We start from the raw sequence: 14,017 nt of genomic DNA, 5'->3' as shown, positions 1-14,017 counted from the left end.
GTCTGATTGATATCAAACCTTGAAAAGGCACATCCGTAGGTCCCCGACAATATTCCTGGCAAGTTTCAATCAGATCGGACCTGTGGTCGTCGAGAAACGGTGATCGCAGACAGACAGACAGACAGACAGACAGACACAGAGATTGCTAGAATTATAGATACTAGTACGTGCCCGTAAAAAAAAAAAATTTAAAAAAAAATTCAAACCGCAAGCAACAAATAACAATCACACAGGCCATTTCTTCGCTCTCACGTGCCTGTACGTGCGTGGCCTGGATGTTCCCATATTATTCGCAGTTACGATTATTCGCAATTTAGTTTTAATACCCAATTATTCAATTAGCGCCAACGTATTTTCCTTTTCGCAATGTCGTGGCAAGGAAAAACAAAAAGAGAAGAGAAGAGAGAGAAAAAAAGTTTACTTCCTGGTTCGGAGCACACCAGCACTCTGATGTTACCGAAATTTATGCACCGTCTGATATGAAAACGATCATAACTTGGGGCATTGTGTTTATCTATAAATGCGCATAAGAAATCGAGAAATTAATAGAATACATGAAGTCATCATTATCCGGAAGCCCGTACGTTGTAACCCGTAATGGGGAACGCGGCTGAGGTTCCCTTCCCCATTGGCCACGCCCATGCAACAACGTGTCTTGTCATTGGTTTGGTAAATAAATGCCCATAACTTGGGAAGCACTTCTCCGATTAATATCAAACCTTAAAAAGGCACATCCTCAGGTCCCCAGAAATATATCTGGAAAGTTTCAATTAGATCGGACCAGTGGATGTCGAGAAATAGCGGTCACACACACACACACACACACACACACACACACACACACACACACACACACACACACACACACACACACACACACACACACACACACACACACACACACACACACACACACACACACACACACACACACACACACACACACACACACACACACACACACCTTGCTGAAAAAAAAAATATATATATATATTAACGTGTCTTCCGTCTCTCTTCGATGTGTGTTACAATTGCCGACAGTATTCAGTACAGTAACATGCTGTACAGGTTTGTATCCGAGGAGCAATAGGCTATACCATATAGCCTAGGTGTGTAGTTTTGTGTAAGTACGATGTTCGAAAACGAAAACGAAAAAAAAAATGATGTTCGCACAATGACAACGTCGCTTAAGACGCGTTTCTCAGAACGTAACCCCGTCGTTAAGTGGCGCATGACTGTATATATATACAGTAGACTAGGCGTAAGTCGGCAGCGTGTAACTCGTCACTTCGCCTAAGTCGACAGCGTCAAAAAGTCCCGAATTTATCTCATGTTAAATCCCTTTGAATAAAGGGTCATCCCTCTGTAAGTCGTCATCTCTAAGTCGTCAGATGTTGTCCGTTCCCGCATAATGGAAACTCAAGTAAATTACCACTCCTAACTCGTCACACGGAACTGCTGCCTCGTGAGAAGCCCGATTTCATGGAATCGTGATGCGTGCTCATTGGTTTACACCGCCAGTGATAGGCTATTTATAACTGCGTACACACGTTGATCGCACTGCAGGCAGGACAATGGCGACTAAGCGTAAGCTTACAACTAAAACCTACCAAGAAAAATACGACATTATCCAGTTTTGCGAGGCAAACCCACTGATGAAGAAAACAGCCATAGCTGAGAAGTTGGACATCAAACGGCAGACATTGAACAATATCTTGAAGAATAAGGGCAAGATATTTGGACAAGTGGAGAAGATCGCTAGGTCGGTGGTAAGTGTGAAACGTGTGAAATGTGTGTCCTTTGAAGATGTCGATGACGCGCTCATCATCTGGTTTCGGCAAATGTCGGCTCAGCCAAATATTCGGTTGGACGGTGAAATGTTGCTGCTGAAGGCACGTAAATTCGCTGCGGACCTCGGGCACGATGATGCCGAGACCTTGCCGATGCACTGGATAGACAGATTCAAAGTGAGGTGGGGAATCGGCAAGGTCAAGAGGTGCGGCGAATCAGGCAGCATGGATTCGCCGATACTGTCTGGATGTGATGCGCCGATACTGTCTTTTGGTGGAGGATTGCCCAGACAACATCATGGAATACAATGACCGGTTTGAGTCCTTTCCCATGCACCAGATGCCCAAGAGTTTGAGGCAGTCAAACATAACGGATTACTTCGCGAAGGAGTAAAGGATCAATCGAGCTTCGTGTTGAAGTCCGATCATGGTTTTATATTGGCTTGTTTTGTACATTACCACACTCACTCACACATAGGCATTGAGTGGTAATCATCACCACGATGACTGTGTCATGTAATTTGTCACCATACCATCACCGATGGCACACGAGTTGTCTTACAGTTGTTCATTATCTTTACTTTTGATAAACTGATTCATGAATTCCATCTTTGCTTGATCACTTTCCAACTCACCAATGAACTCCCACCTATGCCCCGAGGATTGTGTTTTCCTTTTGGTACAATTGCCGGCTCTCACACATATGTGTCCAGGCCACGCGCGACTTCATCCTTCACCCCACAGTCATCATGAATGTTCGCATTTGCGTAAGTCGTCACATTTCTAAGTCGTCACTTTTTTCTCGGTCCCGATGATGACGACTTACGCCTAGTCTACTATATATATCCAGCAATCTCTGTCTGTCTGTCTGTATGCGACCGCCGTTTCTTGACGACCGCCGGTCCGATATGATTGAAACTTGCCAGGAATATTGCTTCTATCTATAATTCCAGCAATCTCTGTGTGTCTGTCTGTCTGTCTGTATGCGACCGCCGTTTCTTGACGACCGCCGGTCCGATCTGATTGAAACTTGTCAGGAATATTGCTGGGGACCCGCGGATGTGCCTTTTCGAGGTTTGATATCAATCAGACGAGCGGTTCCCAAGTTACGGCCATTCATCTGTCGACCAATGACAAGACACGGTGCTATGACGTCACGAATGACGTCACAATCAATGTTTATTTATTTATTTATTTTTCCTCGATTGACGTCAATTCTTCTTCTTCGTTTGGTATGACGTCACAATCGATGCTGGGGACCTGAGTATGTGCCTTTTCAAGGTTTGATATTAATCGGACAAGTGGTGCCTAAGTTATGGCCATTTATTTACCAAACCAATGACAGGACACGGTGCTATGATGTCACGAATGACGTCACAATTAATGTTAATTAATTTATTTGTTTTTTGTTTTTTTGTGAATACATTTGTGAATATATTTACAGAGAGAGGGGCGAGAGAGGAGCGGGGAAAGAGGGGGGGAGAGAGGAGGGCGAGAGAGGGGGCAAGAGAGGGGGGGGAGAGAGGGGTGAGAGGGGGCGTCACAATTCAAGAGAGGAGGAGAGAGGAGGGACGAGAGAGGAGGGGCGAGAGAGGAGGGTGGAGAGAGGAAGGGCGAGACTAAGGGCGAGCGAGGGGGGGGGGGCGAGAGAGAGGGGGCGTCACAATTCTTCTTCGTTTGATATGACGTCACAATTGACGCTGGGGACCTGAGTATGTTTCCCAGGTGTTTCCCATGTTATGGCCATTTATGATACGGTTGGTCCGATCTAATTGAAAAAATGCCCCAATCCAGTCGTCGTTTACGAGAGCGAATTAGCGAAGCTGCACATACTGGCACGCCTCACCCATGAGAGAGGGTACTGGCACGAGAGGAGGAGGCGAGGGGGGGGGTGAAAAAATGCCCCAATCCAGTCGTCGTTTACGCACATACGGGCCCGCACCTACGGGCCTGCACTATTATATATAACTGCAACGTTCATATGTGGAATTCCTGCTGTGTGAAATTATTCAAAAATACCAGAGGGAGGAGAGTAGCCATGGCAATTACGAAAGGATGTTGGTATGAGATAGCCCTTCTTTCAGAGTTTAACGAGATCCAATGACCATAACTAATCTTGTTTAATGAAACCAAAAAAAGTTTTTGCTTTGTGAACGTTTGCTTTCGGCCGAATTGATGCATTCAGTGCTCTTTGCACAGAGAAAAGCGGTTTCGCATTTCATTTGGTATCGAGGCGGCTCTGTGTGTTTGACCATGTCCTTATATTTCCTCTTTACTTGTCTGATCAAAGTCCCTCAAATTAATGGTAATTCGGAAAATCTAAAATTTGAGCGCTTTGATGATGTTGTCTTTTCTGTAATTCGAATTTGAGCGTCCAATAAACAAGTAATAAAAAACATTTTACCCAGCACATGCAAAGCAAAAAGCGAGGTTAAGTAATTGATTTACGTCTGTCTGTCTGTTTTAAAAGTTTATGGTCGAGGAACAGCTTGCTTAAATCCAATGTTATATTCTGAACACGAATCAGAACAAGAATAGAAATATAAGTCTGCCATTTTACTGTATGTATATTGCCTCTGAATTCATCCCGATAGCACATGCGCAGACAGGATTGAGATAATATTTTTCGTCTGTCTGCCTGTCTGGCAGTCAAACAAAATCATTCCAAACAGGAAATTTACTGTTTCTAAGGATGTCATAATGGACGCATAAAACAGGCACAAATAACTAAATTAACGTGTTTGATAAGGTGATGTAATAGCCGCTGAGGAAATCAGTGATTTTTATACACGCCTTTGAACCTTTTAAAATCCCTATTCAAGTTGAGTTATATACAGGGATTCCATGACGTGTCGGCATTGAAGTGTGACTGAGGTTTTGTATTGCGACGTCACACTTAAATGACGACACAACAAACCGTGCTACTGTGTGCAGGCCGGCAACCTTCGTACATGGTTGACAGATCTGAAAATTGGAAATATCATTTTGGAAGTTCAAAATTATTGTATTTTCAGTAAAATTATCATACATTGTCATATCTTTGCATAATGGTGAGAACATTTTTCTTGCCAATTTTATTTAACCTCGCCAATTCTCGCCAATCACACAGTCAACGACAAACCGCGCACGGCTGCGCTGTGCCGTGCCTGTGTGCATGCTGGCAAGGGCAAGCCTCACAGACGGAAGAACGTTCCTGCGATCTGTGCACTGTGCCTTCGTCGGACTGTACCTGCAGTCTTGCACATTACATTCCAGTGTGGCATGTAAACTTATACAGATTGGACAGCACCGCAGTCAAACACTACTTCGCCATGGCCACTGTTCGAATTCAAATTCTTTATTGTTGTCCACGTGAAACATGGGAATTTTGCTTCCGCTGGCAAGTCAATTCAATTCAATTCAAATTCAATTGACTGGGCGGCCCAGGAAAATGGTGACTGAAAAGCCAAAGCACGTGACTTGATGATGTGACTTCGATGCAAAGTGTACTGTACTTTAATCTGTCTTTGCGCTGTTCAGACGTACTGTACTTCCAAGATATTTGCATGCATTGGTGTGCTTTGTGTCATAGTCCGGCAGACATGTGAAAAAAATGTACCTTTAGTGGTACAAGCATGAAATTTGGCACACTGCTAGGGCAGTATCTTACAAAGATTTTTGGATATAGGGACATTCCAGATTCTTCCCAGAGCCAAAATGGCGGCCATTTTACAAAATATCCGATTTTGTGTTGTACAAGGAGGATACATGTGGATACAACTATATTTAAGAAGCATACCAATGGTTTTATTTAACTAAATATAGATTCTAGCAAATAAGAAATAGCAAATAAAGGTGACAAAGCGTGAATAAACCATTTATTTGGTCATTTTTTGGTGCATGTTTGCACTTTTGGACAGTTTTACACAACAAACTCTTCAAAAAACTGTTATCAAGCACCATGGAATGACTTGTTCATTTAACACTCTTGAACTCAGAGGAAGTTCTTCTGTTTGATCCTAACATCAACTTAGAGTCAAAATTATACAGTGGAACCTCTAGATCCAGGTAACAGAGTCTACTATGATGCATGGATACATGTGTACATGTTACATAATTATCATCTGTGATCTCTCTTGTCCCAGTTCTACTCTCTTGTACACTCCCCACCACAGTGACATAGAGCTGTGCACTGGAGTGCAGCCTTGACACACTTGCACTGTCCTCTGCATCCCTTTTTGCAGCCACACCTTAGTAGTTGCAGACATGCCTCAGTTGCATCTGGGAGGGTTGTCCGGTATATGTCCCAGCCATTATCGGTGTGAACCCACCCCCAGTCACTGGGCGATGGGAGCTCTGGTGTGGACACCATCATCTGGCCCCAACAGTAGCCGGCTTGGTAGGTAGCTCTCTTGATGTGCTGCTTCAGGGCTTCACGAGTTGGTGGGAGAGCATCTATTGATCTTCCATTCTGGGTGAATAGATGCTTGCGACACTCATTGACATGTTCCTGGCTACTGGTGCGATCATAGAGCACAACAACAAAACGCTCCAGTGCATCCATGTGGTCATCTACGGCTGAAGGAGTTGGCATGGCAGCCAAGGCACAGAATGCTGCAGTGACATCAGTGACCTCATCACAGGCTTTCCAGGTTTCCCATGTTTTTTTCTTCCCCCTGCCTCCAAAGCTTGAAACGGTGTCGCATCCAGTGAGGGCATGGAAGAATGGCAAACCTCAACACTTGTTAGGTCCCAGTGCCACAGACATCTCGTGAGCTGCCAAGAACCTGAAGTTCTTTCCTGTGCCAAAAGCAACCCAGAGCTCATCAATGTCCAGACGTCCAGCTGCTGTCACCGCAAGGACCACGACATCAGTGTCCACTGTACGGATCGACACTGCTGTATCCCTGCCTCACAACGTCTTCAGCATGGAGTAGCATTCTTGTGTCAGCCTCTTCATGGCTACAAGGGGCAATACCAGCAACATCTCGGGCCTGCGTACAAACCACATCTTTGTTGTGGGTGCTGATGACTTGTTTGTCTGTGTCTGTTGTTGCTAATCTGGTGGCTAGGAAGTCAAACAACTCCATCTTGTTCTCATCTGTGCGAAGAAAGGTCTGCCAGTTTCCAGGAATGGAACTAGATGGCTCGACTCGTCTCCTGATGCCTTTGCCTCGCTTCTTCCTAGTGTCTACCTTCAAACTGTCTGTGAGGTATTCATTCCAGACAATATCCATCCTGCTCGTATGCTGCAGCTGAGATGTGATGTATGGCAAGAATACTTCTGATGCATACTCGTTGAAGGTCTTTGCTGTGCCAGGTGGCAGCATACTGATGATCGCTGCACCATCAAGGATGATGACTTCAACTGCTGGACTCGCAGCAGCAGCAGCAGCATTCTCCTGTGGAGGGACCAGATCTTCTAAGCAGCCAACCAGATCAGACTTTTTTTCAAGTCTCATCTTGCCCATGTGTGACAGTGCAGGGGGACATGCTTGGTTCTCATGTGCGAAGAACTCATCAAGATCTCCATCACGTATCTGGGACGCAATGAACAACCTGGAGAATAGGGAGCAGTCGTTCTTCAGAGATGAAACCTGCAGCTGTGCTCTTGACTTCTCTCTGACTGGAGGTCGGCTGAAGAGAGGGAGGTTGTTTCTCTTGATTGGGTCGGTGATGGGCTTTGTCTGGTTGATAAGTCTCTCATGGACATAGGAGTCATGCGGTTCTTGTCCCAGCTTCTCGATCTGGCGTACATTATTGATAACTGCTGGGTCTGCCAGGTCTCTGCTGTCGAGCACCAGGCGATCCTTTCTGTCATCACAAAATGGGTTGCCCATCTCCCCCATGACTTGAGTGAGTGAACGCACATCTCTAGCAAAGGCTACCTGTGTGTGCTTGGTCTGCTCGTGGTGTTTGTGAACAGCCTTCTTGGTCTCTGATGTGGCCTGGAACTCAGCGATCACTCTGGCCATCTCTGGATCAGACACCATCCAGCGGCGTAATGCAGCGGGATTCTCTGTCAGGCCTACAGCTCCTCCGTCACCCTTAACTAATGCGTTATTCTGCTCGTGGGCTTGGTCGATGGCCATCACAGAAAACGCATGAGTGGTCTTCTTTACTGTGAAGTTGCCGGCAAGAAACTGCGTGTATACACTTGCATGTTTGGTCGCCAGTGTCACCATGTCGCACAGGTGAACTGGTATCCACCTGGCGTAGTTGGTATGACCCAAGACGAAGAACCAGGGGACAATCTTGCTCAGTGCATCAATGTATAGCAGGAAGTTCCCTTCACGGACCGATCTGACGTAGATTAGGACATTGAGTTCCAACTGTAGAATGATCCACCAGAAGTGGAACTGCGGACTGGCTTGCACACGTTCAGCACACCAGTCTTCGAGATCCTGTCCCTCATCTGCTCCTTGGCTGAAGGCTTTCTGTAGGAGAAGATAGAGGCGACTGGCTGTGACCTGGTGAGCTCGCCGAGTGCGTGTAACATGGGCAGCCTTCAGGAAGGAATCAGCAGTACCAGTTGTAGCAACTCCTGCCTGCACCAGAGCTCCTGTCCACCCACTGCTATCCAGAAGATCACCCAGAGTTTTCAGTGCAGCCATCGCAATGTGGAGTCCACCAAATAGGATGACGAAGTGATCTTCTCCATGTGTTTCTGGCCATCTCCACTGGATCTGTTTGGCAAGTGCGTAGAGTGGCTGATCGACTGTGAGGACTGGGATCTGACTAGGGTTCAGAATCTCAACTGCTGTCTTGATGACGTCCATGGAGTGACGAATAATAGCCACGGACTTGGCCTGGTCATAGAAGAGAGGCAGCAATGAGGTGAGGGTCATGCCACACTCTGGTTCCTCTGGAATGGATTGCTTGCTGGCATGATATGCAGCCCATGACACAGTCTTGTCTCCCTGTAGTGGTGTGTCTGATGCTACACTAACTGCCATCTGCTCTAGCCACCTGTCAAAATGACAAGAACTCATCAACACAATTAACAAGAGACAGGACCTCAGCACCACACACAGTTAACAAGAGATTGAGGCACATATATGAATACAGAATATGTACAACTTTCAGATGATATATTTTCTGTGGCGTACCTGTATTCCACCTGCATTGCTTGAGGGATCAGTTGGCAGTCACTTCTGTTGGGAACAGCCAACTTGGGCATCGGTGGTTCACGTTTACCGAGAACCACAGGAGGTACAGTGGTGTATGACTCTGGCAGGTGTGCAGTGGTTGCTGTTGTAGTAACATCATCTGAGACTACTACCCGCAGCCGTTGAACTCCACGCACTTCACTATTCGGGTGCTGGAACAGCGAGATGCCAGTGCCGTGGAACGAGTCTTGAGCACTAGTTGAGCTGGGATTGTGGTCGATGTTATCCACTGCGCCAGTCATGAACAGACCACTCTTCAGTTCAGGTGGGCAAACTGCACCCTCCTGCTGGAAGAAGCGGCAGATACTGTTCCCCAAGTCCGTGGAGATGCTCAGCACCCTATCATAGGAGACGGAGAGACCCAAGTGGAACAGAGTGTCAATCAGGTCTCGTTTGCGAGTATTTGTGTGCATCAGCATTTCCAGGTACACAGGCACGGGGTCTCCCGATTGTGGCCGTGCTTGGTAGACTCAATACTCGTACTCTGTCGGCGGCGTGCGTAGCTGTTGAACATGAGGAGCTGTGAGATTGGAAGAGTGGGTGTTGATACAGATGAGTGGCTTGACCGCTCTTGGATCGTGGGACCATTCAGGATCATAGCAACTAGTGCCACGAGAGAATTTGGCACGGATTGTTCTTGGCAGAGGGCGTCAAATAAACCACTAAAGGCTGTCTTCATCTTCAACATGTCTCTTCGGACTATGTTCGTGGCTCTAGCAAGATGAACACTATCACTATCAGCATCGTCTTCAGAGGCCTTGTGAAGGGCTGATCCGATGTCCTCGTTGAAAGCTAGCAGAACATCTCAGCCAGGCTTGTGCTCCTCCATGTCCGGAAAATATGTCATGATCCCGTGCTTGAGTTTGGTCGAGTGAACACGTCCAGTCAAGACTGTTCCAAGCTGTTTCAGCCGGTTGTTGTACAGACTTGTTAGGTCTGCCAGCTTGAACACTGGTGCCACAAGAGCGTCCATGCAGGCATCATCGATGTAGGACACCAGTTCTCTGAGAGCTATGCCATGATTGATATCATCCTGGTCATCCAAGGTTCTCTTTGTGTCCCTTGCTTTGTTATAGAGGGAAACCAGACACTTCACATGGTACAGGGCATCTTGCGCCATCATATCTCCAGCACTCAGTTTAGCAATAAGTGGCTTGTCTTCTAGTTTCAGAGCACATTTCCTGACTCGTCTGTCCAGGTCAAAGGTAGAAGCTTTGCACAAAGACTCATTACCTGCTGGCTTGTCACAAAAGAAACACGTTTCGAGCAGTGACTCTGTGCGGTCCACACTCTGACGGGTATACTTCCGTGTCACGCCTTCGGTATCCCCACTGGTTGCTTTCCTCTTCTCTGCCCGAATCAATTGAGTTTTGTTGTATTGTAGTCTGCACGAATCATGCCACTTAGCCCTGTGGTGCTGGAAGGTGGACTCAATACCCTCACAATCGTCCAAGCGGGACATGTCGAGAGATTTTGGCAAGCAGTCGATCTCACTGAACCTGAGGAGGTTGTCTGTCAGAGTCTGGTATCCAGACCCTCCTGTGCTTCGCTTGGAGTCAGCTGGACAATGAAGAGGCTCAGTGGTGTCCATCTGACACAGCACACATAGGTTCCTGTCTGTCTGGTTAATTGATGTAACAGATGTACTTGGCCCTCGCTGCTGGAGGTCTAATAGTTTGAAATACTTGGCCATTCTCTTGAACCACCACCAATCAGTCACTGTAAAATTGGGAAGAACCACCACCAAGCAGGGGATTAGTCTTTGGGTACACTACAGTGGAGTTATCACCTGAAAACAGAATAGCAGAGTTAAAATGTTTTCAACTACGAACCCCAGCCCAGAGGAGATGAATATATACACAATGGCGATCTTGGGTGATTGTCACTCGATGTCCCCAATAGGCCACCATACATTATTTCTTTGCGCTGGACAGGACCATGTTAAACCCAAATCAATATGAACACACCATTGTAGTTTGAACATTTCTATTATGCAATCATGAAAATTAATACAGTGAGTACATCAATATCGATTTTGCAAATTTATGCATTTAATCGCGACATTGCCAGCTACCAGTATGTAATTAATAATGGAAATATTCATGGAGTCTAAGTTCCTTTCACCAAATTTGATTTTTGATCTATTTATATTTCCAGAAACAATATTCAGGTAACATTCACATGCATGATCATATTGCAGAGCTCTTGTTCCAGCCATGCATTATTGCGATGGTAAACTGTTATCTGTGTCCCTCATAGACCACCGTAGATGCATTTTTTAGTCAAATATGAAGTAGATAATGAAGCATGTGCATACTAGTTGATAATAATCATATTATACTCACTACATTGTGTTTTGCACCAAGCACATATGACTTTGCTGACCTTGTAGGCAGAATTTGTTTTTCGTGCCAGCCATTTTGTAAAATGGCCACCATTTTGATCCTAGGGGTAACCTGGAATGTCCCTATATCCAAAATGTTTCCTAAGGGTATGCTATAACTTCTTCTTCTTCTTCTTCTTCTTCTTCTTCTTTCGGCTGCTCCCGTTCGGGGTCGCCACAGCGGATCATCTGTATGATCTGCATAGTGATTTGGCACACGTTTTATGCCGGATGCCCTTCCTGACGCAACCCTGGTCGCCTCTTACGACACAGGGATATGGTACACCTATTTTAACCGGGGTATACACCGGCCCAGTATACTGGTACTCATTTCGCCGACCTCGGAAGGATGACAGGCTGAGTCAACCCCTGGTGTATTAATTCAGTGGCTCAACGGGGATTGAACTCAGGACCTTTTGGATCCCAAGCTGCTGCCCTAACCACTGCGCCAACACCAGGCTAAGGGTATCTTATAACTGTGTACCAAATTTCATGCTTGTATCATCAAAGGCACAAAACTACCAGAATATTTCACATATCTGCCGGACTATCATTAATTATCATCATTGAGTTTATTCATCATGAGTTCTAAGCATGCTCGTGGTGATACGAGTGACCCTGTGGCTAAGAAAGTGTGTAAAAGTGTAAATTCGGAGGTGAAATTGGATGTTATACACAGAATGGTGAGTGGTGATTGTGCTGTTGATGTTGGTTGGCACATAGGTTTGCCTCCAACAACCGTAAGTACAATTTATAAAAATACAGAACAAATTTGTTAAAGTGCAAAATGTGCTATGCCATTAACATCCAAGTTGATTGTGAAGCGAAGGAGCTCTTGCATAGAAAAGATGGAACGTATGCTGGCCATATGGATGTTGAGAATGACGTGTGACGACTTCCTCCTGTCTTCCATTCCTCCTCCATCTGATCATATCTCTCTCTCTCTCTGTCTCTCTCTCTCTCTCTCTCTCTCTCTCTCTCTCTCTCTCTCTCTCTCTCTCTCTCTCTCTCTCTCTCTGTCTCTGTCTCTGTCTCTGTCTCTGTCTCTGTCTCTGTCTCTGTCTCTGTCTCTCTACCCCTTTCTCTACCACCACCACAGCATAATTTCCACAGTTTTACTGCACTGTACAGCGTGGCCACAATGTCTTGTCACCCCATGTACAAATTGTGACATTGCCAGATGACTGCGTTAAAATCTTTGGGTCTTGAGTTTGAGTCCCTGTCATGCTGTTAAACAACATCTGGTCGATTGACTCAGCATGTCTTCCCACCGAGGTCGGCAAAATGAGTGCCAACTTAAGGAAAATGGGGGCACTGCATTAGCAGCACAGCTACGCTCCCCACAATGATGCAACCAACAGCCAGAGGCCACATATGGAATACTAATAATGATATGTTCTTAATAGGTTTTATTTATGAAAATAAATAACACAAAACAATGCACAAACATGTTAAACATGGTTACAGTTTGGGCAAATATTACAGCTGAAGTCCCTCACCCTATTTACCCCATTGCCCCATAAGTTTGTGGATTTGTGGTTCACAGTGATTTTCAAAATGTAATCCCCACAAGCGGAAAAGCCCTCCTTTATATTGTTAAGGCTGTGGAAATTAGCAAACCACCATTCAGGTCCCGTAGGTGAGATAACTCTAAGTACATGTGTAGTTAGCCCCAAACCCGTTGTTTAGAGGGAATTTATGTGATTCATTCGGGCTGCGACGCTTTGAGATAGCCGTTTTTCTGTTCTATCTTTATTTTGAACCAACCACGTCTCAACCGCCATAACCATCAAACCGCCACCAAAAACCCTCCACCATCCTCACCTCTCTCCTTCTACGGCCATTCCCGCACCATCTGTGAACACTGAGCGTCGGGCTGTCTTGGGCTCGTTCAAGATACGCACCGAGCCGCGAGTGCAAATAGCGGCCTTTCTGAGGGAGAATTCGGATCAAGAATGCTACATGCCCACTTCTGATCCGTCCAATCAGCAAGCGCGGAGCGGCTTGGCCCCGCCTCCAGGCTCGTCCGTGTGAAATCGAAATATGCAAATTCTAGGATCAGGGGAGGTTCACGCCCACTTTTCCTCCGTCCAATGGGCGAGCGTGGCTCAGCCCCCAAGCTCATCCTGATCCGGAAATTTGCATATTGTTTCTCCTGCCGGCCTATAAAACGCCGAGCGCAAGGCGAATCGTGGCAGAGAGTGAGAGTTTTGGTAAGAGAGTCATCGAGCAGAGTGTGGCAGCAGCAGAGTGTGGCAGAGGCAGAGAGTTTTGACAGAGAGTGAGAGTTTTGGTAAGAGAGTCATCGAGCAGAGTGTGGCAGCAGCAGAGTTTTGGCAGAGAGTGAGAGCTTTGGTAAGAGAGCCATCGAGCACAGTGTGGCAGCAGCAGAGTGTGGCAGAGAGTGGAGTCGGGTGGCGAAGGCACCGAGTTGGGTTCTGCAGTCGGCTGAGGAGAGTTGGGGGAAGAGGCCAAGGAGCTTGGGTCCGAGGCGAGAAGGACGGCGGTCGGCGACGAGGTCGCGGTTGGAGATCGCTCGTCGCGGGACCCAAGCCAGCCAGCCATTCTCCCTCCCCCAGGGCATCAACAATTCCCCCTTTTCCCCCGCGCTGAGATAGTGCAACAAAGGGGGCCCCGTTCCCACCCCACTCCAAACATCGTGCCAACGAAACCCGCGAAGGAGCGTGGAGTCGGGG

At 46.5% G+C, this 14,017-nt stretch overlaps 2 protein-coding genes and 1 pseudogene across 9 annotated transcripts in view; 1 reads left to right on the top strand and 2 right to left on the bottom strand.

Annotated features, from left to right (window-relative positions):
- The window catches only part of LOC147014537 (alpha-1,3-mannosyl-glycoprotein 4-beta-N-acetylglucosaminyltransferase B-like), a 209,970-nt gene that overhangs the window by 51,749 nt on the left and 144,204 nt on the right, over window positions 1-14,017 (top strand). The gene's annotated exons all lie outside the window — the stretch shown is intronic.
- On the bottom strand, window positions 4,262-8,761 carry LOC147014540 (uncharacterized). The gene is made up of 2 exons (XM_085851434.1): window positions 7,117-8,761; window positions 4,262-4,302 (listed from the first exon to the last, which is right to left on the bottom strand). Exons 1-2 carry the CDS (start codon window positions 8,759-8,761, stop codon window positions 4,262-4,264), a joined length of 1,686 nt encoding a protein of 561 aa, XP_085707560.1.
- Window positions 8,788-10,631, bottom strand: LOC147014539 (uncharacterized; annotated as a pseudogene).

Source organism: Eptatretus burgeri, chromosome 13 (assembly GCF_056783735.1).
Source record: "Eptatretus burgeri isolate ZD-2024b chromosome 13, Ebu_testis_v1, whole genome shotgun sequence".
Classification (NCBI taxonomy): Eukaryota; Metazoa; Chordata; class Myxini; order Myxiniformes; family Myxinidae; genus Eptatretus; species Eptatretus burgeri.
Note: the sequence above shows the minus strand (reverse complement) of the source record. Positions and strands in the feature narration are given on the sequence as shown.